Here is a 25,216-nt window from a genome sequence, read left to right as displayed (position 1 = left end):
GTGAAACTATACTTCGCCTCCTTCTGTTTTTTGCTTGACCCCTCTTTCTTCTTCTCCTCATAGTGTTTCAATTGCTTCTTCATGTCCTTTTGAAGGCCTTTGCTAACCTTCTTAAATGACAACTTCCCCCAAGGATACTTGAAAAAGTAATCAATATCCTCAACCATCCTCAGGGAATCTCCCCATATCGTTGTTGTCTTCTCTGGGGCATTCAGTACCCCCTCTATCAAATAGCACAAACCTAGCTTAAATGCATCTTCTGGGTTTGTGGAGGCCTTCAATGCATCTTCCAACTGACCAAAACTAACCTTCGAATCACCATTAAAATATTCCTGGATGATCCGATCACTTGAAAGATGCTCTTTCAATTCATCTGGGGACGGTGATTTCCCAAAATTTAGCCCGGTAACTAGGGCAAACTGTGCAATACCAAATCTACACAGAGTGTTGCCCAGGTAGAACTGACCCTCTTCAGGCTTCTTACTTTCTACCTTACGCAACATTATCTGATGCAGCAGAAACCTAGAAAAACTAAACGGTTTTGCCTTAAAGAACTGTCCCAACGGGCATGCATGTGCCCTTTCAATAAGACCATGCCTCTTAAACTGCTCTATAAGGGTATCCAAGTAGGCACTACCCCTATAAGTGACACGGCCAGGAAAGTGTTTCTCCAACGGCACAATAAGTTCAGGTGTCTGGAAAAAAAAAAAAAAAAATGTTAAAAATGTAAAACAATCTGGTAAGGTAGTTACTATCGAGGCAGAAACAATCGAGTTCTATCGAGTCTTATCGATACCTATCGAGGTGGGTTCCAAAATCATAAAAAATAATATCATCGGGTTACTATCGAGTCTTATCGAGGCCTATCGATTCCTATCGAGGTGGGTCCTAAAAATCTCAAAGCCGTGTATCATCGAGTCTTATCGAGTCCTATTGATTCATATCGAGGTAGGTTCTAAAAATTCCCAAAGCCGTGTATCATCGAGTCCTATCGATTCTTATCGAGGTAGGTTCTAAAAATCCCAAAGCCATGTATCATCGAGTCCCCTATCGAGTCCTATCGATTCCTATCGAGTTAGGTTTTAAAAATTCCCAAAGTCGTGTATCATCGAGTCCCCTATCGAGTCCTATCAATTCCTATCGAGGTAAGTTCTAAAAATTCCCAAAGCCTTGTATCATCGAGTCCTATCGATTCCTATCGAGGCACAGTCTAATCCATTCTTCATCCTATACTATCGAGTCATATCGATTCCTATCGAATTTTGATACAGAATTTTTCTACCGCAAGTGTACGGTGTATTGCAATATAGTTTTAAATTAAAAGATGTCGAACCCAGAGGGATTAAATATTAAATTCACTAATTACTATTACTGTTAAGTCTATAATTTTAATTAGAAAAGACAATAAATAAATCAAACAATAAAATAAAGAATATAAAATAACAAGATAACCAAATCTTATGCTCTTGAAAAGTGATTAAATAGAAGATAAATGTACTAGAGTAATGATTTCACTATTCAATTATGAACATAGTTTCTTTATTATTCTAATTAATTCTCCTCATTTGTAATTTCTAGAATTCTAATATAATGCATTTATCTCTCTCAAGCATATATGCAATTAATCTCAATTAATCAATATGATATCTCTATTCGCTATTAATTAATCAAGACGTCATTAAGCAATAATTATTCTAAGCCAAATTCATAGAGTTCAAGGAATCTCTCAATCTCACAATCACTCTATGTCAAATCTTCTTATGTCCAATCTAGGTTTATCTTTCTCAAGCATAAACCCTAGATTTCAATTCACAATAATGATGGCCAAACATTAATATGAGAAAATTAAATCAAGAAGATATGAACAAACGAGAAGAATTTCATAGAAATAATAATAAAAACCACAATTCAATAATCAAAATAGATTCATCTAATACTCTAGCACAAAAAGAGTTTAGTTCTCTATTATAAACATAAACATAATAACAATGTATTTGTTCATAATTAAAAACTAAAAATGAAAGGAAGAAGAAATAAACTAGATGTAATGGTGATGATCTTGATGATGTCTAGCCTCCTCTTCTTCTCCGAGCCTCTAATCTCTTATCTAATCTCCTTTCAAAACGTCCTTAGACCCTAATTAAACTTTTCCTTATATATCCCTTGCAAAAAGCCCTCTTTTGCCCTTCAAAAATCTCAATTTACGATCTCCGTACGGCTCCCGGTGCTGCAGCCCCTAAGACAGGCGCTGCTGCGCCACAAATGTGCCAAAAATGAGTCTCTGTTTTAGTCAGGCGCTGCAGCCCTTAAGGATGGCGCTGCAGCCCTAATTCAGCCCAGAAATAGCGATGCAGCCCCTGAATATGGGGCTGCAGCCCTAATTCACGAATTTTTCATTTTTCTTCGTTTCACTTCCGTTTTGTACAAATTTCTCGGCACTTTTCCTTGGACCCTGCACAAACACAACACAAGTATAAAACCAAACAAAAAAACACCCTAAACACCTACAAATTAGATATAAAATGACACTAATAAGTGAATCTAAAATTCACTTATCAAATTTCATGAAAATATCGAAAAAAAATTCAGATTTCTTCATTGCCAGCCCCGATCTATCCTATGAACAAAAATCAACAAAAAAAACCAGGCAGATACACATATTGCAGATTAAAAACGAAATCCCTCACCATCGCTTTCTCTGAGGTTGTTTCCTAAAAATTTGGTTGCCTTACTCGACGTTTTCTCCTTCCCCTTCTCTGATCATCAAGTCCGACCTTTGGGAGCTCTTGTTCGTGCTCGTGGAAGACAATGAAGATTGGGTTCTATGGATTCAATCGAGGCCTATCGATTTCAAAGTTTGCTTGGTTCGGGTATTTTGGGAGAGAATACGGAGAGTTTGAGAAAATTATGCCAGGGGTAGTTTGGGTAGTAATGGCATTAGTAGGACCAAAACGAGAGACTTATAGGGATAGGGTATTTTTCAAACGAAGTGTCACTTATTGCATTAAAAATCAAATTTCCCTTTTGAAAATACTCACATAGAATCGAATCACTAAATCAAATTTAAATCTTTACCTAAAATTTTATTTTTCTCTATATATGGAGTCATCTAATTTTCTTTACTCATTTTGAGCTCGTAACATTTGAATTTTATAATTTTGTGTATGTTCGCAACAAAATTTATTACTTAATTATGTTCATTAATGTTAATATTTATTTATTAGTTAAATTAATTATTGATGATAAAAAATAATATTCTTTTTTTGAAGTATTGTATTAGAGATAAAATAGTAATTTAAAGTGATATAGATAATAAAATAAAGTTGAAGATTTAAAATGAAGTTTAAGTTGGAGATGGGGATAGGTATTTATATTTAAATTTGTCTTTATTTTATGTCCTTTTTCATTTTATAGAATCAATACATACATGACCTATAACTCATTCAATTTTAACTCTTTCTTTTTTGTTTTCACCAAATTTGTCTTCTCCATATATATATATATATATATATATATATATATATATATACACATTCATTTCCCCATAAAACAACCAGTTATTTCTTGCTTCCTAAGTCTAAACACTTTTTGTGTTTATAAAAGAAATATCATCATCCATTCCATACTATGTTACTCTTCTTATAACCCTAATATGTATCATTCTAATTCTTTTTCACTGGACACACATCAGAGGATCTATCTATTGTAAATGTCTAATAATAATAGTAAAAAAAAAAATTGACCATTGTGTGTGAAGAAGAGAATTCATCATTGTTCTTGTTTCGATATAGTGAAACAAAAATCAAAGATTCATTGTTTGAGTTGCACCATAACATGCTTCATTTATCCAAAAAAAAAAAAAAACAGACTTAAACATGCATTGGTATTTGGTAGATGACAATTTGTTTCCCATAAATCATGTAATAAATTGTACAATATTAAGTCTACATAATTCACAATTATTTATATTTTTTATTATTTTAACTTATATTTTACTATGTTAAAACCAATATATTATGTAAGACCTTCTCCAATAAATGGGGCAAATTTTATGCCTAATTTAGTACAAAAAATGAACCAAAGTTATATTTAACCTAATTTTACAACTAAACTCTAAGGTACAAAGTGCAAATTAAGATATACAAAAAAAAAATTATTTAAATAATTAAATAAAAATTAAAAAAGCTTTTAATTAAGATTTTGTATTAATTAGTGGCAAAATAGTACATGAAAAATGTAATATTTATTGTGTCAAATTTTTGCCAAATTTGGTACATTTTTTTAGAACACCATTTCAGTGATTTTTTTTGTAAAATGGGCTAAATTTAGAGATGCTCTAAGATATATATAATTTCCTACAATTTATAATATTGAACACTAAGTGTTCATCGACATCGAGGATTAGAAAAAAAAAATCAATCTGCATTATGCTGAATAAAAATCAACTATATTAATCAAAGACAAATAGGTTAACAAAACTGTGAAAAAACATATTTATAAACGTACAAGTTTCACATCTCCCACTCGAGCTTTTATGTTCTATTTTTTTTTTTTAGCAATTCTTGTGAAACTCAATTGCTCTTCATAATGGTCACAGCAAGCCAATCTATTATTCTTTAAGCTGATTTTTCATTGATAAAACCTTCCTTCCTGCCTTCAAATCCCGGTCGCATGAGCTTCTTCTCCCTCTTTGCGATTCGCCTCTGCTTCTTATCTTGTTTCTTCAGCTCTATGTTCTGTGACCTCTTCTGCTGTCTCTCTGATTTCAATTTCTCAGTCGTTTGAACCCTTTCCTTCCACTTCTCAGCATTCTTCTGTTGCTTCTTCTTCTCCTTGTGTAAGCTCTGTTTCAACAGCTTGGGATCGTCGTGAACCTTTTTCCCAGCGGCTCTACTTGTTGCTGCATCCCAAGAATGCTTCTTTGAGATAATCTCTCCTTTCTCTGGATCATTCTTTGCTTCCTCTAACTTCTTGGCTCTCTCCAGTTCTTTCGCCTTTGAAACCCTCCTCTTCTTCTTCTCGTGCTCTTCGTCATTACTGAGCTTGACATGACCAAATGAAAGCACCTTTGAGGCTTCTTCAATATCTTTCTCTACTTTCTTCTCTGAAATACCAGTTTCGGCTGCTGCTTTGTCTCCGGACTCATTTTCCCTTTTACGCTTCTTATACTCAATGCTTCTCCTCTCATTTCTCTCGTACCTCTTGGTTATTCTAGGCTCCGAGTCTCCAGTGTTTCGACTAGACTGAAACTCTTCGATTCTGCGACGCAATCGTTGCCGCAGCTCTTCGTATGTGACCGACCTATTATCATCATCCAAACCAGACAAAACAGGCTTAGTCTCGGTTTCATCTTTATCATCACTCTCAACATCCTTTTTCTCCTTCTCCAAGCTTTCCTTCAGCAAATCAAGGGTTGTTGCAGAAGACTTATCGGGGTCTAACCGGTTCCTTCGAGCTTTCTTAATGTTCTCCCTAGCTTCCTTCTTGGCCGAAGCCTTTTGGGCCTTGCTAAGACCCTGATACCAGGGCTTATCCTTGTCATCAGTAGGTAGATAGAACTTAGCAGGTATAAGCTCAACTAACTTGTCAAAGAACAGAGAATGATTATGAATTAAAGACTTCAAATCCACAACAGTGCTCGATTCACCACCAGACTTGACCTTTTTCTTCTTCATCTAAACCAGTTATTGAAATTTAAGATTTTTCAGAAAGTTAATCACCAGTAACAACAATTTTCATAACAAATAAATCAAACAAAAACAGACAATTAAACAACCATTTCATAAACATATATCAAGAAATATCAACATATACAAATAAATTGTCACATAAATTAATAAATAAGCAAATAAAGTAAACTCAAACAACAAAGCAAAGATAATTATAATTGTTAACATACACAAGACTTGCTGTATGTTATAATTGTTAATATACCAGCATGTCCTCATTTTGAACCAAATTAGTTGTATGCAACTTTGTGTAAGTTTATGTATAACTTAAAAAACTTAATTAATGGTGGAAAAAATTGGAATATAAGAATAAGTAATCATAGATTAAGATTATAAAGTTGTGGTTTAAGCTCCTTTATATAAATATACAAAGGAATAGATTAAACAATATTCACCAAGTAAGAAACTTCTAAAACTCTTAAAGTATATGTAAGATTTGTAATTAAAATAGTTTATAGCAGTTTAAATATCTATAACAATTGGTTCATATCTTAGAAACAGATACCTTAGAAATTTCCAAAACCCATTTAAGTGAAGAACACACACACAACAAAAAGGGTACCAAAGATGAAATCAAATCCCACACAGAATAAAAGAAACCAATTTTCTCCAAAGCATAGACAGAACCCCTTATGAAATCACTATTATAGCTCTAATAATACAAACTCAATAGCAGAGATTAGGCAAGAGGTACTTATAGAGAAGAGCACAACCAATAGACAATTAACAAAACACTTGGGAATATTTAGTTAGCTTCTGGCAATTATCACAAGTTGTGACTAGCATTTGGTAATGGAAATAGCACCACACAAGACAATACATGTATGGGTTTCAATAATTTTTGCAGTCACATGTAATGGTGATACAACATATGGAGGGAGAGATTTGAACCAATTTCTATTCTGTGATGATGATGTGATGAGATGAGGACCACACAAGACTGGATAAAGATACTCAAAATGAAAATGAGCACGAGGCATAATACTAATCTCATCTTCTTTTTCTTTAATTTAATAAGATGGTTGGTTATTGAAACATGGCGGTTACTACTTGTCAGTCAAAAAATGGGATGATGTCCCTTTGTTTACTTCTACCAATTCATATGATCCACAGTGCACATGCATATGTTGCTTTTTACTCTCTTAATTACTAACTTCAAACATATGCCCGCCTACCAAGATAAATTTTATCCATAATCTCCATCTGTCATTTAGGTAAAGGACTCTCCCAACTCCATACTTTCCTATTACTTTAACTCATTAGTATAATTATATCCAAACAACCCATATATATATAATATTAAAATCTCATAATTTGTAAGCATCACATTACGCACCAAGGTACTCAGAATACACACAATTAAGGTTCTGGGAATCTAAGGTACTCAGAAGACATAGTTTACGAATCTCAGCATCACATACTCATACTCAGACGCATATACTAACACTAAGATAATCTCAACCAGATTCGCACAACACAAGGATTTGAGGGAAAAAATAAAGAAACACACGAGTGTGGGTATCACTGCTACAACTTCGAATAGAGACAGAGCTGAAGAAACCGCCGCCGCGAGGCAGCTGCGACAGTAAGTAAAAGACAGAAGAATTGTGAAATTGTGAGAAAGGCAGCTAAGCTAATGTGTGAGAAGAGAAGAGAAAAAGATTTCACCTAGCTTGTTTTAATTTATTATATTACAACTCCAAGAATTAACTTTGAAGAAACTCATTCGCTCTAAATCATTTTATTCAAAAGTGCCCAAAAAAAATCAAGCAATGAACTAAAATGTCTCTTCAGTTCAGGTCTCCATAACATTCCTCACATTTTTTATCAGAAGAACGAAAGTTATTTATCTTCGATCATCTTTAGAGACCACACAAATCGACGAAACACGAAAAAAAGAAAAACCCTAAAATCAAGATCGCATAGATGAAGAATTAATGATACGAAAATTCCAAGAGAGGGCTAGAGATTTGCATACCTTGTGGAGCTTCTTAGTGTCCGAGTAAGATGTACAATTTCAAAATAGACGAAAGCGAAGACTACCTGGTTGTATAATGAGTTAGAACGATAAACCCTAACCCAGCGATGCAGGGGTTTTACGCAGACTTCTGTTAATTAGGGTTTGGGCCCAGAGAGAGCCCATTAGTAAAATTGTGGGCCGAATAAACAAAGTCGAGAAATACCACTTTTAATTTCAATCATTTTTCAACCTACACTTTTAAAATTAGTCTTAGGATGTCTCCCTTCGTAAAAATATGATATAATGTCGAATAAAAATAGTAATGAAATATTAACTGCTTCATAAAAATATCAACTATTAAAAAAAAACATTAGTATAAAATGACAATCGCTAGGCAAAATTAATTACACGAAATGTCAACAATTTCATAAAATATCAACATAGTGAGAAAATTACCATGAAATATAAATTGCTTCATTAAAACACCCGTGAAATGCTAATTGCTAGAGAAACATTATTGTAAAATCTCTAGTTTAGAATAAGAAAACCTATGACAACCAACAAAGACAAATTATCAAACACAAAGAAAGCAAGAATACTAAGAGGGTGGTTGTTTTAAGTAGTTGAGTGACTTTAAAAAGTGTAGATGAGCTTAGGAGGATGGATGTGATATTAAACTGAAGTTTATAAAATAGTGGGACCCACAAAAATTAAACATAAAAAATGTTTTAGATTCTCATTCTCACTTTCACATTACCTCATACCAAACACCTCCTAAGTTTATACTAGTTCGGACCACCTCCCCTCGCGAAAATACCCTACACTATTTTAATATATTTTAAATTATTTAAAAATCAAAACTTAAATAGATTCAATCAATGTAGTAATCAAATGTTTATTTAATGCATATTAGTATTAAATGAATCAATTAGATCAATTAAAAAATTTGGTTCGTAGATGCTCAAAATCACGGTTTGGATATATTTTTTATGGTGCTTCCATGCATGTCGATGCAAGCAAGAAATGATAGTCAGAGAAAGTAATCGAGCAAGTACTCTTTATTCAAACAAGACCACAATCCTTATCCAATTTCAAACTGTGCATTTAAAAAACTGAAGATAGTAAGAGAAATTTTTTTAAAATAAGTGTACGATGTATCTTTGTTTTGAAATATAAAATTTTCTGTGATAGATAAGTATCACACCAAATTTGTTAACAAAACTGTGAGATTATGAAATAATTTTATTATTACGGTAATAACTAATAATTCAGGCAAAGTTTTGGTAGATTGATTAAATGTGTATTGATCATATTGTGGAACTGAATTTATGAGAAAAACAAAATTCTACATAGAATCATAAACTTAGTTTGATGATTGAACTATAACTTTAGACACAGTAAAAGCAAACCCAACACAATTATACAACAGATCACACTGTTGTATAATAGGATCAACATAATAGATTTTATAAACTCTACAGAAATGTCACTACAATTTGCCAGAGGCGACTTTAAGAACACAGACACTAACCAATAAGAATATAGTTTAGCATAAAAAACAAAACGTTTCACCTATTTGTGGGTGCCGCTTACCATTTTCTTCGCAATGCCAATTATAATCTAGTCTGAGTCATGTTTAGATGAGTGTTCTAAATCGAGTTTCAGCTTGAAAAGCATAATATGCATATAGATAACCAAAAGATCTGTCCAATCCCAAGTAATCAATTCTTCAGCAAAGAACAAAATGTACAAATTAAGATGCCATATAAACAAGCTACAAGGATGGCAACAGCCCTTCTAAGACATTTGTGGAGCAAGATCTATGGTCTCAAGTCATTAATGCAATTAGTAGTAGTAACCGAGTGCATGCCAGGTAAGTTCAGCTGCTTACAGGTATTACTAGGGACTGTTTCTGCCATTAACAAAATGTACTTCTCAATGCTATCATGCCTACTATTTCACTTGGGATTCCTAAGCACTATGATCACCGAATCTCCGCGGAGGAACATTTTACTGATGAATCTGTCTTTGTTTACTGGTTGAGCCTTTTTCTTGCCTTTCCCAGTCTTTGGTACCTAAACATTACAAGTCATGTATTAAATAATGAATGAATTGAAGTATGATGGGATGAAGAAGAACAATGACTAAACAAGAAGTACCTCGGTCCACATTTCTTTAACATTTTCGAGAACCATGTTGCAGTGCCTATCAAAAGCTCTCACTCGACCGAGAAGCTTTTTGTTGTTTCGACAATTTATGAGCACCTATTTGACAGAAAACATTTTCAAATTTATATTAAAAAAAGAACCCTAAGATGCAAAAAGCACAAATAAAACAAAGATTTTGGAATCATAAGAGAGCATTACTTGGGTGTTGTTTTTGACACTCATCATCAGAACAGAAAGTGGTCCTGTATTAAATTCCTCGTCTTCAGTCTTGACAACCTGCAGTGATCAACTTCCATCAGCATCAACATTTAAGTAATGCAAAGATACTTTCAAAGCGTACATAATAAGCAACAGAGTAGGATTGACTTACATCTTCTTCAATTGGCCGACTGGAGAAGCAAAACCACAAATCCAATCCAAGAAAAGATTCATCAGTAAATACAGATGCAGTTGAAGATAATGAAAAAATAAATGCAAAAGCAACATAAGAACAAAGCAGTACCTCATTGTGAACTTTTAATGCCTCTTAAATCCAATCCACTCGAATCCAATCTTTGCTTTGATCTGAAAAATCACATACAAACAAACAAAAGATATCAAGTTAGAAGAGTCAATACTATGAAATATATATGTCTTCAAAGAAAAATTGGAACACTTGCTGAAATAAGGCAGAACATCAAATAGTCACATTATATATTAAAATAAAACTTCTAACAAACCAAGAATCCTTGTTACAGGAAAAAAATAAAAATATCAACACACGCCACTACAACAGATGTATGGTTCTATAAATCACCTAGTTCAGCCTCTTCAGTTCAGGTCTCCAATAATTTTCCACATGGGATATCTCGGAAGAACGAAAGTTAATAGTTTGATCATCCTCAAAGGCAATAGAAAATTTTACAAAATGTCTGAAAGCAGTAACAACATTCAGGAACGAACATAAGTAAATGAACTATTCACCCTAGCAATGGAAACACCTTGAGGACTAAATGCCCAATAAATAAATGAAGATTTGCTTCAATATCATTTCAGAATAAAAAATGGCAACACAACCACACCCTATATGTCCAATCGTCAATACCCTAATTTTCTAACTGTGGTTCCACAAATCACCTAGTTTAGCCTCTTCGGTTCAGGTCTCGAATAATTTTCCGCATAGGGTATCTCGGAAGAACGAAAGTTATTCGCTGCTCATCCTAAGAGGCAATACAAAATATTCTTCTAAAACATCAGATAGCCGTATCAGTTTTCAACAACTTCCAAGGTCATAAAATGAACCTTACTCCCAGTAATGGAAGCAACTTCAGAATTAAATACACAAAAAAAACCAAAATAGTTCGCTTCAATATCAGTTCAGAAAGCATAAAACACTCAAAATCTAAACAGACCCCCACTGTATAAAACAGTCTCATAATTCCTAGGTCACTAATTCCTGAAAAATTAATGTTACTTCCCAATCCAGAGGTCGTATATCATTAAACTCAGCCTCCTCAGTTCAGGTCTCCAAAAATTTTCCACATGTAATATCTCAGAAGGTTGAAAGTTTTAGTTCGATCATCCTCAGAGGCAATATTACCATAAAACCCTATTACAACTGACTCCCAAATAAAAAATCAAATTTGAATGGTATTCGGTATTCCAATCGAGTTCAAGAATCTCACTCCACCAAATTCTTAAGTAATAAAGTTGAGAAAACTCTGCAAGACCCAATTGTAAACAAAATCAGGTGACTACCAAAAAACTTTAAATCAAAAGAAGGCCCCGATTCCTAATAGTTTCTTATCTTTTCCAGAAATCCAAACATTTTGGAAAGATTTATCTTATATACATTGTTTTTTAGTAAAACTAAAAAAGAAACTGCAATGAAAAATATCACAACTCCAAGCATCAACTCCTTATGCATCGAAATTAAACCGAATAAACATTTGCTCTAAATCATTTTAGTGCCCAAAAAAATCAAGTAATGAATTAAAATGTCCCTTCAGTTCAGGTCTCCATAACATTCCTCACAATTTTTTTTATCAGAAGAACGAAAGTTATTTAACTAAGATCATCATTAGAGACCACACAAATCCACGAAACAGTAAACACGCAAGAAAATAAAAACCCTAAACTCAAGATCGCATACAAAAACAACGGAAGATACAAAAACTCCAGGGGAGAGTTAGAGATTTGCATACCTTGTAGAGCTTCTTAGTGTCCGAGTGAGATCTACAATTCGAAAGTAGAGTAAGAACGATAAACCCTAACCCAGCGATGAAGGGTTTCCCGCCGACTACTGTAAATTAGGATTTGGGCCCAAAGAGCCAGCCCATTAGTAAAATTGTGGACCGAATGCCCCCAAAGAGAGTTGTAGAAATGATGAGAAGTTAAAAACCAAAAGAAGTTGAGAAATACCATAATTTGTTTGATTGTTAATTTCATCATTTTTCAACCTAACATTATAAGTAAACTTTTAAAATTAGTCTTAGAATGTCTCCCTTCGTAAAAATATGTCATATAATGTCACTCGCTAGAAAATATAAATAGTTAGGGTCCTTTGGCAAAATGACCTATTTTTTAAAATCATTTTGCACTCTAACCTAGTTTTAATAATTATTTGCAAAATGACCTCTCATAATTTAGACAGCTAATCGAAAATTTAGATAGGTGGTCGAAAAATTTAAACAGCCGGTCGAAAAATTTAGACAACTGGTCGAATTTTAGACAGAGGTCATTTTGCAAAAAATTATCAAAAGTAAGCCAGAGTGCAAAATCACTTAAAAAAATAAACAATTTCCACCAATTTCTTAAATAGTTATGAAATATTAACAACTTTATAAAAATATCAACTATTAAGTGAGAGAGAAGATAAGTGTTTAGTGAAATTGTAAGGGAGGGTGAGGGCTTGAGCATTGTTATTGAGAACCCATGGTGTCCAAAATCGCCTTACAATGATTGATACAATTTAGTATCAGGTCCCACATATAATATTTAAAATTAAAATATGTGGGACTTGATACTAAATTACACCAATAGCAGTATGTCGTGTGAGGTGGTGTTAGGCTCCACTCGTGCTTCTTAGTTATACTTGTGAGGGCTTATGTGTGGCGTTTAGGTTCGTGTGTGTGAGAATTTTTAACCTAACTTATTTTTCTTTTTTCTTTTTTTGTTAAAAAAATTTATTGCATACTTTTATAAATGATTAAAAATGTAATATTTTAACTCTTTAATTCTATTTGTAAAGTTTTATGCTTTCTTGTTATATCCAATGTCTAACTACATTAAAATTTTATTTTATTTTTCATTTTAATTGAGTCTTTAAAGTAATTTTTGTAAGTTTTTATTTTTTTCATAATTTTATATTTGAGATTGTATTAGATCTTTAAATATATTTATTTATTTTAGTAAGAACAATTCAAATTTATAATTTATTAATTTTTAATAAATGAGGTGCATAATTTCTTTTACTTATATCATTTTTTTTATTTTAAAAAATGTATAATTCAAACCTAATATAAGCATTAAATGGAGTGTAGTATGTTTTTATATTTATGGATTAAGTGTATATTAGTTTGGGGTGTATTTATATATTTATGAGGTGTAAATATAACTTTCATTTAATTTATTCTATTATTTTACTTTTTCACTTTTAAGTTATTTCAGAACCTTAGGGGCTGATTGGTAGTGAATCCAAATTCAATTTTATGATTTTTAAAACTTAAATTTGGTAGGGCCCACATGTATATTTGATTGGTTATTTGTTTTCAAATTCTCAATCCAAATACTAATTCTAATTTTAAGCTACAAAATAGAAAACACTATTTTAACGTTTTCTCCAAATTCAAATCACTACATCCTAAAATCCTACAAATCTATTACTTTTTTAAATTTTCAGATTCTCTACCAATCACATATTTCGTTTTTTAAAATTCAAAAATAGTTTACGGATTCTGGATCAATCACATTTTCAAATACTTGTTTTAAGACTATAAATCCAGATTTTCATTTTAGAAACATAATTTTTTAAAATACAGTTTTCCAATCACAAACCAATCAGATCCTTAGGATCCAAGGTTTCCCTTTCTCCTTCCTTCTTCTCGACTATGGGTGTCATCGCCTGCCCTATCGTGTGTCTAGCACGCTCTGTTTGAGAGGGGTTGTCTTCAAGGCTTACTATGGTGGGCGGTTCTAGGTTTGTTGTTGGGGAGGGGTTTTGTGATGGTTGGCTTACTTTTGCAGTGTTTCCAACTTTGGTTCCATTGGTAATGGTAGGGTAAAGGGCACTTGTGACGGGATTTGGTGTGCTGCATGAATCCACGGCCTCATCGACATCAAGGATTGTGGAGCTTGTTAGTGGCAGAGGCATTTCATTGTAGGTGTTTGTGCCTTTGTATCTATTTGGTTGCAACGTTGTTTTTGGGGCCATGATCATCTATTATTTGGTGGTCGGTGGTTAGGGTTGTGGTTTCATGGCGGGGGGTGGCGTGGTGGTCTTTTTCGTTTTGGTTTTTGTTTTAGTTTGTATGGTTCTAGTTATTGTTGTTAGGATTAATGCTCTAGCATGTAAAGACATTTTATTGATTTAAATAAAAGTACAATTTTATTATATTTGAATGTTATAATTATTGTTTGAATTAATTATATAATAATATCAAAAAAATTCATTATTCATTCATGAGAATATGATCTTGTATTAGTACGATAGAGATAAGATCATATATATAATGAATAAAATAGTCAGTAACATATTAAAGTAAGGAATCTTTAATGAATGGTTACTAGTGCGGTTTACTAAGCACACAAGATGCAAGTGATCTAGATTCAGATTACTGATGTGGATGGACGTCTTAGTAAATGTGTTGTATATAATAGATATTATATATGACAGGACCGATCATAGTTAATTATCATTATAAACTTGTCGTTTGACATAAATATTTAATTCTTATCATAATAGATGATCATTTGTAGATCAGTCTAAATCCTGAGTATTCATGAAGTTCTGTTTATGTTTATTGGATCTTTTGATTCATTTGTTAATGTTTCCTAGTACAATGAGGGTAATGATTTTTTTTTTTTTAAGATTCAATATCATGAATGGATGGGAACATGATTTACAATAATGGAATTCATATTTTCCTAACAGTTCGAATATTAGCTCCCTTAAGGGCTAATTCTGGAACCAGATAGTTATTGAGATCTAATATATAATTTTATTATAGATTAATTATTCGCTAGTGAATTAATGCTACTTAAGGATCAAGAGGTAATTAGAAAGGTAAAACGGTAATCTTGACCAACTTTAATTAACGAACCAATAATTGGAGGACAATACTACATTTATTGATTATATCAATGGACTACAAGAGAAAACTCTGTAAATATAATTCTATAAATACTTAGAATGCGATTCCATATTTATAGTGGAGTAATCATGAAATTAATAAATAAGATTATTATATTACAGAGTTTAATGAATAATCTAGTTTATTAGAGTTTCGTATTATAGGTCCATGCTCCCCACATCACATTTGCCCTACACTGTCAAGGGTAAGGCTATCAAAAGAAAGATTTGTAGAGAGAATGACTTAATTGCAAATGAATTAATTTTCGAGGGCAAGGAAATAATTATGGGCAATCAATTAATTGTGAATTAATTAATTACTTAACTATATAATTTTTATTTTGAAAAACTATATACTAAAATAAATATTATTCATGTTTGGATTAATATAAAGAAAGAGATTAATAATTATCTTATTTATAATAGTTTATTTATTTATTTAACGGTGTTAGTTCACCCTTGTCCATCATGGACTTTGGCTTTGGCTAGTTTTGGTTCGATCTCTTCTCCTATCTCAAATTAGTATTGGTCTTGGACCTTTGTTGGTGTCGTTGATTAGGCAAAAAGTATCGTCACTCGATTGTAAGATCTTTAAAAGGTGTCTCACAGGTTGTGTATCTATTTTGGGGGTTTAGTTTTGACTTTCCTAATTGTGGATTTTCATTATATTTGGTTGATTTATTATACCACTCTATTTGGCTTGGTTAGCTATTATTTGAGTCATCTTCATTGTGAGATCTATGCTACTATTTGAGTATTGCCTAACTTGTAAGACAAATGAAAGTTCTACCAATATGGTCCATTTTAACTAATGAAAGTTCATTTTCTTTTAATTTTACATCATTAAGAATATAATAATTCGTGTCTTAATAAATGAATTATTTTCAGGTTAATCTGACCTGAGTATTAATTTTATATTTTATCTAATTTTGAGTTTGGTGGGTTGACTTGATTTGGATATGAAAGTTTAATCGAGCTAAATTTATTTTGACCTAAACTTGTTTATGTTTAACTCAAGCTTGATAATTATGTATTGTTTTCAAGTCGTGTTATAATATTGTGACCTATATTGTAGACCATATCCCAATAGGGATGGAAACGGGGTAGGTAATGGGAGAGGAGTACTATCTCGTCCCCATCCTCGTTAATTATTTTAATCCTTGTCCCAACCCCATCATTGTATATTCCCCATCTAGGGTAGGTCGGGTGATTCCCACAGGGACCCATTTGTTCAAAACACAATAAAACTTATAAATAAAAAAGATAGAGCACATAAAAAAATTAAAATATTATACTATATTTATAATATAAAGTACTAAATATTATCTAAATTAAAATTAAAAATCTTTCAAAACTTTATAATATGCTACAAAAATACATAAAGAAACATGTATATAATAACTAAATATACTATCACAAATTAAATAAAAACTAAACAGGGTTCCGTTGGGGCGAGGAATGTCATGCTCATCCCTACCCCATTTAACATTTAGAGACAATAAATTGTATTTGTCCTTGTCTCGTTCCCCATTTAGGTAAAAAATCCCCACCCCATTAGAGGCAGGTCTCCACGAGGACCCATTCTCATGCGAAAAAATTTCATCCCTAATCCCCACTATATAAAACACACTCATAATTCATTGGCCACTAATTTGTAAAAAAAATCATGTTACTTCCCAATCCAAATGTTGTATATCATTAAAGCCTTTTCAATTTAGGTCTCCAAATGTATTTCTCATGGAATATCTCAATGAACGAAAGTTTTTAGTTTGATTTCTCGAATTCATATTACAACTAGCTCCCAAATAAATTTTATCTCAATCCCAATAATCTTACTCCACCAAATTCATAAGTAACAAAGTTGAGAATCTGCGAGTCCCAGTCGCAAACAAAATCAGGTAACAAAATCAGTTGAGAAATGCATTCCAAATCAAAAGAAAACCCACACTTTTAGTGGTTTCTTATCTCTTTCAAAATCAAAGTTTGAAAAGATTTATCTTATAAACCTTGTCTTTAGAATTAAAAAAGAATATACAATGAAAAATATCAACCTCAAGTCACAATTAATTATTATTAGTAAATTCATACACTTATTTAAGAGATATTGACTGCAAAATCTTTTTACTTTTAATTTAGTTGCACTTAAATGTCTAATATTTTTTCTTTTCTTTTTTTATTTGGGATTTTTGCCCTCCGAATTATAACCTATATATTATTGTGCCACTTGATTTTTTCGGCCTATTAAAATTGCTCCGCGAACTATTCATAGTATTGTAAAGTGAGACTTTTGTCACATGTGTAATTTAAAAATATTAAAAAACTCTTTTTTTATTAAAAATTAATATGTAAAAATAAATCATTACACTAAAAATAATTTAAATTAAATCAAATCTTACTCTTTTGTTTATAAACTATGATTTATTTTTAATTTATTAATTTTAATAAAAAAAGAGATTTTTAATACTTTTAAATTATTTTTTAAATATATATGTGGTGCTAAGGTTGACAAGACACATCAGCAAGCACAGAGCCACGTCAGTATGTCGTTAGCCACATTGGAAAAAATTTGATGGAAATCCTACTTTACAATACTGTGAATAGTTTAGGGAGAATTTTTAACAGCCCAAAAAAATTACTGGGCACGATAATGTATCATTATTCGGGGGCAAAAATCTTAAATAACATTTTTTTACCACAAAACTCCTTCTTGTGTATAAAATGGTGTGTTAGTTCCTAATCTATAAGTGCAATATAGACACTCGTGTTGCTTTAAATTTTTCCATGTCATTTAATTAAAAAAAATGTAGGACCTATTTGACATTATTTTCTGTTATTTGTTTTCAAAATTGTGTTTTCAGAAATAAGAACAAAAAACAGTTTTTATGGTTGTCAAATAACAATTTTTGTAGTTTTCAAAAAACAACATGCGTTTGGTTAATGTTTTTTAAAAATAATTTTTTAGTTTTATTTTTTTAAAATCTTAAATAAAAAATTAATAAATATATTTACAAAGAGAAAAATCTTTTATAAGTTTGTAATAATACTGAGATAAAGTAATATGAAAGAAAAAGTGATGAAAAATAAGGAGAGAGAAAATGGCTAGATAAAAAAATGAGGAGAGAGAAAATGAGAATATAGGGAGTGATGAGATAGAAAATAATGAGATAATAAGTGATGAGAAAAAATGTAATGTGAGAAAAAAAATTGACAAAGAAAAAATTGAGAACAACTAAAAACAACTTTTTGTTGTTCTCATAATTTTTTGTGTTTTGTAACTTTGTTTTTAAAAATTGTTTTCTAAAAACAATGCCAAACACCCCTACTTGTTTTCATAAAACAATTTTAGGTTTTAAAAACAAAAAACTGTTTTTTAGTTAAGGAGCCAAACACCCTCTATAGTTTCTTAAATGATTTTTTTTAGAAAAAAAAAACATAAATCAAAACTTAAAATAACTTATTAAAAAGATGAGGGATATTTGCAGAGTGAAAATACCTAAGTTATTATTATATATAGGGAGCAACTACGGTGCATCCATTTTTTTGGTTGCATCGGTGCAGTCATTTGTGTATTTTGGCATCTAAATAATTTTTATATGAGAGTGTACATTGTAGTCATTTAAGACATCCTGCAAATTTTTAAAAAATTTAGAATAATTTTCAATACTGAAAACAATGTTCAAACAGTTGAATTTTATACACGCATATAAAAAAATAAATACGCGTGCAACAAGTTATTTGAACTTTGTTTTCGACACTATAAATGATTTAAATTTTTAAAAATTTACAGGATGTCTTAAATAACTACAATGTAACTCAAGAGTCAAATTTGCTAGGGTCGAATTCGCGTGCGCACATCCCCTGATGCATGCTCCAATCGTCTCCATCAAACCAAATCTTGGTTTTTTCGGCCAACGAACTAGAGGTTTCCATGGTTGAACGCTACCGATGGGGAGGAGGCAAGACAAGCTGGGTCTGGAGCCTGAATATGTTGACCAGTTTTCTATTGTGACATGGGATCATCCCTCTATCTATATACAACAAATTGATATAACAAGACAATCATGCAGACTAAGAAGAACATATACAACATCAAAACAAATGAGGAGCTTCACACTGAAGATCCTTTGCGACCAACATCCTTTTTTATTAATATGAAGGTCAACTGGACTTACCAAGATAAGTCTTTATTTTACTTAAATCAAAACTAAAAGTACTTAGTTACAGACACCCAGATTGACCAACGTCACTGGATCAACTTGTTCCAAAGAATGAATAAACAACTTAAAGGGCAATTATAAAAGACCAAGCTATATAAATATATGTGGCACTCAAATTCTCTTTCAAAAGTACACATTACCCCACATGAAGTTCGAAACAATGAAGGGTAACCTAGAGTATATGCAGAAACATATTGATTGATCGTACATAATCTTACTCTACTTCACTGAGGATTGGAACGATTAGTGGTTTCATCTGTGCGAGGTAAACAATTGCCCACCTAACAGATATGAAAAAGTAACAATAAGTCATTGACTATACAGGTAGTGCATATTTAAAGAATTATCAAAAGATGAGTGTTGGGAAATATTTGCAAAACATGCTTCTCGGGGAAATCTTAATATGTTTATTGAGAATCCAAGATTGGGAAGTATTGGCAGAGAAGTTGCTAAGAAATGTAATGGCTTACCTTTAGCTGCTAAAGTTCTAGGAGGGCTCTTGAGATCGACGTTGGATGCTGAGAGATAGATGGGAACAAATAGCAAAGAGTAATATTTGGGAGCTGACAGATAAAGGTAGCAAGATTCTTCCTGCAGCTTTAGAAGTGAGCTACTACTATCTTCCTCCATACTTAAAAAAGTGTTTTGCTTATTGTTCAATATTCCCAAAAGGCTATGAATTTCAAAGAGAAGGGTTGGTCTTAATATGGATGGCAGAAAATCTTGTGAAGCATTCTGAGGGGAATAGAAGAATGGAAGAAGTTGGCGATGAGTATTTCAATGATTTAGTATCTGTGTCATTTTTTCTAAAGTCCAAGACCAGGACAGGTGAATCTTGTTTTGTCATGCATATCTTATTGTTGATTTGGCTAGAACTGTTTCTGGGAAATACTGTTGTTTATTAGAGCACAATGAAGACATTGCTAAGTTTGAGAAGAAGACACGTCACCTTGGATATGACACAAAACTCTTTCATTGTGATGACAAGAAATCTAGTTACGATTTTGAAGCTGCTCATTTGCGAACTTTTTTATCAATTAGTGAAAGTGGTATACGCATTTCTAAGGAAGTAGTGCACAATTTGCTGTTGCAGTTGAAAAGTTTGAGAGTTCTAGCTTTACCTTGTTATGGTATCACCGAATTCCCTAGTTCGATTGGTGAACTAAAACATCTTCGCTACTTAGATCTTTCTTATAACGACATTGTGATGTTACCAGATTCTGTTGCTGTGTTATTCAATTTACAAACATTGAAGTTAGAAGGATGTTATCACCTTACAACTCTGCCTAAAGATATGCATCATCTCATTAATTTGAGGCATCTTATTTTGAGTAGTACAATTGATTTGGTAGAGATGCCAACCAAGATAAATAAATTAACGAATCTCCAAACACTGACAACATTTGTTGTGGGAAAGGAGAGTGGTGCTAAAGTAGAAGAGTTGGCAAAACTTCCAAGTCTACATGGAGAACTTTACATTAAGAAGTTAGAAAATGTGGAAATAGCATCGGATCAAGTCAATGTACTGGATAAGAAGCAGCTTGAGAAACTGAGTTTGGAATGGAGTGGTAGAAGGAGTTTTGATAATGTTGTTGTTGATCCAAAACATGGAGAGAGTGTGCTTGAAATGCTTTCACCTAACACAACGTTGAAGCAGATTAAGATTGTTTACTACCGAGGCACAAAATTTCCAAATTGGGTTGGGAATGATTCGTTTACCAACATTGTCAAAGTAAGGCTTGAAGATTGTAGCCGTTGCTCAAATTTACCACCACTTGGGCAACTGCCTTTGCTGAAAGATCTTTACATTTCAGAATTTTATTCGGTAGTAATGATGGGTGCTGAGTTCTACGGGAATAGTTATGTGAAAAAGCCATTTTCATTATTGGAGTTCTTAAGCTTCAATCTAATGTTATCTTGGGAGCAATGGGATTCAATGCAAACAGAAGATGCAACAACATACGGTAAACTCAAAACACTTGAGATTAGTAATTGTCCTAAGTTCATCGGGAATTTGCCTCGCTTCTTTCCTTCGTTAACAAAGCTTGACATTAATGGAACTAGTGAGCAGCTTGTTTTCAATAACACAAGATTACCATGTGTTAGAGAAATAAAAATTATGCATTCAGAAAATATAGAGTCAATGTATGATGCAATAAAGCCAACGAATCCTTCTTCTACTTCTACTGGATGTTTGCGTACCACTACTCCCAATCCATTCTACCAACACCCTCCTCTTCAATATATTTTTTTGCATGAATGTGGATCATCCTTTAGATCCCTCCATATGGATTTATTTCCCAATCTCAAATCTCTTGTTCTTAGTGAATGTTACTATGTTGAAGCCCTCTCAATGTCTGATGGGCAATGTCACGAACTAACATTTCTATCTTCTCTAGAAATCAGGGATTGTCATAGGTTTGTATCTTTTCCAAATGGTGGACTTATTGCTCCCAAACTGGCTTACTTTAGAATCATGTATTGTCCTAACTTGAAGTGGTTGCCAGAGAAGATGGCTTCCCTCTCATCTTTGAAAACTTTGACAATAAAAAATTATCCGTTGATAGAGACTTTCCCTGAAGGTGGTCCACCCATTAGTATGTCTAGTCTTGAAATATCCTATCGTAAATTTTTGGTGATGAAATGGAATGAGCAAACACTACCCCATCTTAGGGATGTTACAATTCGTGGAGAGGGAGAAGATATTGAATCATTCCCGGAGGAAGGGCTACTACCTGCCACCATTACTTCTCTTGATATCCACTTCTTTCAAGAACTTGAAAGCCTGGACAAAAATGGGCTTGGTCAACTCAAATTCTTGGAAGTACTTAAAATCAGTTCTTGCCATAAGTTGCACACATTGTCAGAAGAAGGGTTTCCAACCTCCCTCAGAACTTTGAACATAGACTGTTGTACTTTGCTAAAGGAAAAGTACGACCAGAATGAGGAACACTGGAGCAAGATTAGTCACATCACATACCCCACGTTACATTTCGTTGAGCTTACATTTACCATTCATAATTTCCTAATCATCCAGACAACAACTCCGGTTGATTTTAATTCAGGTATGTTCCAACTTAACCATGCTTTCACCACTTAATCAATATCTATTCGCTAAAGCCTAGCTTAGTTTCAGCTCAAGTGGACATTTTTCTTGTCGATGGATTTGTTTTTTCTAACTAACCACCATTATCTCAATCACACAATCACCTCGTACAATAAATGTAGAAACAGAATTCTTAAAAGAATTAGATATCAGGCACTATAATATGAACTCAATCCAATTTTATGCAAAATGATCTTTCTGTGTATGATTTGTTATGGTTGATATTCTTATTCATTGCTCACTTTGTTTTCACAGGCTTTTTTATTATTTTTTATGGAATCCTATTTTTCTGAAATATCAAGATCATCAAATTTGAATTGTAGATAGCTCCGGAGCCAATGGTGTGCATGAGCTACCTAATGCCCAGTTTCCACAAGTTTTATGTACTCTCAAATTCATCAGGTGTGTTGAATTACAACTTACGGTTTGGGTTCACACTTCACACTGTTAAATCACACTGCTTGAATTTGAATCTAATTTATAAAATTTTCTAACATGAGGGTCTTAAAAACATTTTCTTGAAATACTTGTAAGATATCTCAATAATAAGTTATTGAAAGTTTTGAAGTCTTTTGTCTTTTAAAAAATATCTGTGGTGGTTTTAACAGAGTTATCCCCAGGTTGCTAAATAACAGAATCATTAGATGTCCAGATTTGTTAATTGTTGTTGTTGTGGATTATAAAATGTGCCATACATAATATAGCTTATAATTTATAGTTTCAATGGCTTTCATTATTACACAAAAAAAAAAGCATATAGTGTGCAAATATTATTGGGCCTTATGTACCTAATAGTAATCATGTGTAATTAGATTGAATATTTAAAGGATAAAAATTACTAGAGATATCCTACTTAGTACATTAGGACAAATGATAATTTGAAATGGGATTTTTTTTTTTTTTGTTATATTTTTTATGTGATTTCTTTTTTGGGTAATTCTTTAAACCCTCACTTCATTTTGAAGGATTAAGTCCCTCATAAGATGTGGGTCGTTAGATTATCTAATATACAATCTGATTCATTGGATATCTATATTTTATAAAATTTGTTAAAATACCATTTCATCCCCAATATGTAAAAAGCAACCTGCAACTGGTTAGTTTATTTTTATTTTGGAATATTTCTCCTCTCCTTCCCTTGAAGCCTCACATCCCAAATCTGGGTACGGCTACAACAACGATCTCGGAAGCCATGGAAAACTTGGTAAGGATGGAGCTTGGGTGGTTGGGTTCCGGAAGACAGTCATCTACTCTTCAGAGAGTCTTTTCTCCCTTTGTTTTGGCTTTCTCAGTGTTGGGCGACTAGAGTTCGATCACTTGCCGAGGATTCTCTCCACTGCTGTCTTGCCTAGGAAGTTCGATACGAAGTAAGATGTTAGTTGATTTCGATTAGCTAGATGAGTTTGTTAAGGTTGTTTCGTTCATTGCTTGTGTTTGATTTTTGAATTTGAACTAATTGAAATAGGTTTTTTTTTTACTCTTTCATGGATTGATTTAAGTGAGTGAAATGGGTATATTTGTGTTTTTATTTCATTTTACCATATGGGCTCTTCTCTGATTTAAGGAAATTTGATGTTTTGACTACAAAAAAAAAAGTATTAAATCCTCTGATATAGATTGCATATGACTTTTGAAGGTTGTAGAGCATATGTATACATACACATTTTTTCTAGAGGGATCTAACAACCATTTAGTCCCTTCAAAGTCTTAAATAATTTATCTTTTTAGGAAGAAAAAAAAATTATTATTGGTCACAATTAACTATTAGTAGCAAAAGAAGGGCTTACAAAAACAAAATTTGTCTGCTTGATCAATTTTCCAACATCCATCACTGAAGAAATTGTTATATCAAAATATAAATGTTGCACTTCTTCTTTGCCATTTTATCCCCATCTCTGGTCATGATAGTTTAATATGTTTTATTATTAAAGGTCACTGTCTTGCCTAGTTGAAGCTTACAATCTTTACTGGTGGATGACTTGTTTAATTGTACTTCTATGTAAACAATTATTTGATTTGCATTTTATGGGCTAGTATTTATTAGCAAAAGTTATTTGTTTCAGTGATGTGTTGTTTATTAGTTAGTAGAAAGAGACTCGATGTGTTTGAGAAGAGTCTGCACTTCTTTTTCTTTGTACTTGGGATGGTAGTGTTCTTTTCTTTTTGGTCATTTGACATCTAGTAATGCTTACTGTATGTAATGTGATAATTCCAATAGCTTCTCCTTCTTCATTAATATTTGGAAATACTTTTGCATATCTAGTAATGATTAAGTTTATGCAATGTGTAACTCAAAAATGGATTTCTGTTATCTAATTCAGAGCCCACTATGTGTATAATGTATAATACTCCCAAAATGATATTGTCATAATTTTGTATAACTCATATTCAAGTTATCATCACCAAGCAATTCTTCTAATTTTGTATATCTATATATTATATATATATATAAATTTGTAGGTATGACTCTCCATAATAATAGGATTCCTTTAATTTTCTTCTCTCTCGGTTGATATGTGTGTATATTAGTATATATATATTTAGATATATGCATATGTTCTATGATAAATTAAAAAATTACTCTACTATTTAATTGTAATGCTGATTTATTTACTCTAATAACGTGGAATTCAATGGAACTAAAAGAAAATAATTTAAATACTCTTGTGTCTCTCTTACATTCAGTTGTAATATGTAAATTTGATAC

General features: G+C 32.2%; 3 protein-coding genes and 5 non-coding genes across 10 annotated transcripts; 1 reads left to right on the top strand and 7 right to left on the bottom strand.

The window, feature by feature from the left end:
* Positions 1–4,425: 4,425 nt before the first annotated feature.
* Positions 4,426–7,841, bottom strand: LOC133824450 (ribosomal RNA-processing protein 14-C-like). Of its 2 annotated transcripts, none has more exons than XM_062257337.1 (2): positions 7,708–7,841; positions 4,426–5,675 (listed from the first exon to the last, which is right to left on the bottom strand). In XM_062257337.1, the coding sequence occupies exon 2, from the start codon at positions 5,673–5,675 to the stop codon at positions 4,617–4,619; it is 1,059 nt and encodes a 352-aa protein (XP_062113321.1). In that variant the 5' UTR covers positions 7,708–7,841; the 3' UTR covers positions 4,426–4,616. The 2 variants fall into 2 exon arrangements, with proteins under 2 accessions (XP_062113321.1, XP_062113322.1); XM_062257338.1 differs by lacking the exon at positions 7,708–7,841 and adding an exon at positions 6,235–6,380.
* LOC133828399 (small nucleolar RNA Z159/U59) lies at positions 7,514–7,599 on the bottom strand. Its single transcript, XR_009891021.1, has one exon. It is a non-coding gene; the product is annotated as a small nucleolar RNA Z159/U59 (small nucleolar RNA).
* Positions 7,842–9,348: 1,507 nt separating the features above from the next.
* Positions 9,349–12,191, bottom strand: LOC133824449 (uncharacterized). 2 transcript variants are annotated; one of them, XM_062257336.1, is made up of 7 exons: positions 12,041–12,168; positions 10,654–10,768; positions 10,360–10,421; positions 10,228–10,246; positions 10,056–10,133; positions 9,849–9,953; positions 9,349–9,764 (listed from the first exon to the last, which is right to left on the bottom strand). In XM_062257336.1, the coding sequence occupies exons 3-7, from the start codon at positions 10,362–10,364 to the stop codon at positions 9,648–9,650; spliced, it is 324 nt and encodes a 107-aa protein (XP_062113320.1). In that variant the 5' UTR covers positions 10,365–10,421; positions 10,654–10,768; positions 12,041–12,168; the 3' UTR covers positions 9,349–9,647. The 2 variants fall into 2 exon arrangements, with proteins under 2 accessions (XP_062113320.1, XP_062113319.1); XM_062257335.1 differs by lacking the exon at positions 10,654–10,768 and having other exon boundaries at positions 12,041–12,191.
* On the bottom strand, positions 10,662–10,746 carry LOC133828397 (small nucleolar RNA Z159/U59). The gene has a single exon (XR_009891019.1). It is a non-coding gene; the product is annotated as a small nucleolar RNA Z159/U59 (small nucleolar RNA).
* Positions 10,982–11,065, bottom strand: LOC133828402 (small nucleolar RNA Z159/U59). The gene has a single exon (XR_009891024.1). It is a non-coding gene; the product is annotated as a small nucleolar RNA Z159/U59 (small nucleolar RNA).
* On the bottom strand, positions 11,345–11,428 carry LOC133828401 (small nucleolar RNA Z159/U59). Its single transcript, XR_009891023.1, has one exon. It is a non-coding gene; the product is annotated as a small nucleolar RNA Z159/U59 (small nucleolar RNA).
* On the bottom strand, positions 11,836–11,924 carry LOC133828400 (small nucleolar RNA Z159/U59). The gene has a single exon (XR_009891022.1). It is a non-coding gene; the product is annotated as a small nucleolar RNA Z159/U59 (small nucleolar RNA).
* A 7,727-nt stretch (positions 12,192–19,918) lies between the features above and the next one.
* Positions 19,919–22,503, top strand: LOC133825752 (putative disease resistance protein At3g14460). Its single transcript, XM_062258654.1, has 2 exons — positions 19,919–20,231; positions 20,309–22,503. The coding sequence occupies exons 1-2, from the start codon at positions 19,919–19,921 to the stop codon at positions 22,501–22,503; spliced, it is 2,508 nt and encodes an 835-aa protein (XP_062114638.1).
* The last annotated feature ends 2,713 nt before the right edge of the window (positions 22,504–25,216 follow it).

This window comes from Humulus lupulus, chromosome 3 (assembly GCF_963169125.1).
Source record: "Humulus lupulus chromosome 3, drHumLupu1.1, whole genome shotgun sequence".
Lineage (NCBI taxonomy): Eukaryota > Viridiplantae > Streptophyta > Magnoliopsida > Rosales > Cannabaceae > Humulus > Humulus lupulus.
This window is presented reverse-complemented; position numbering and strand designations above follow the sequence as displayed.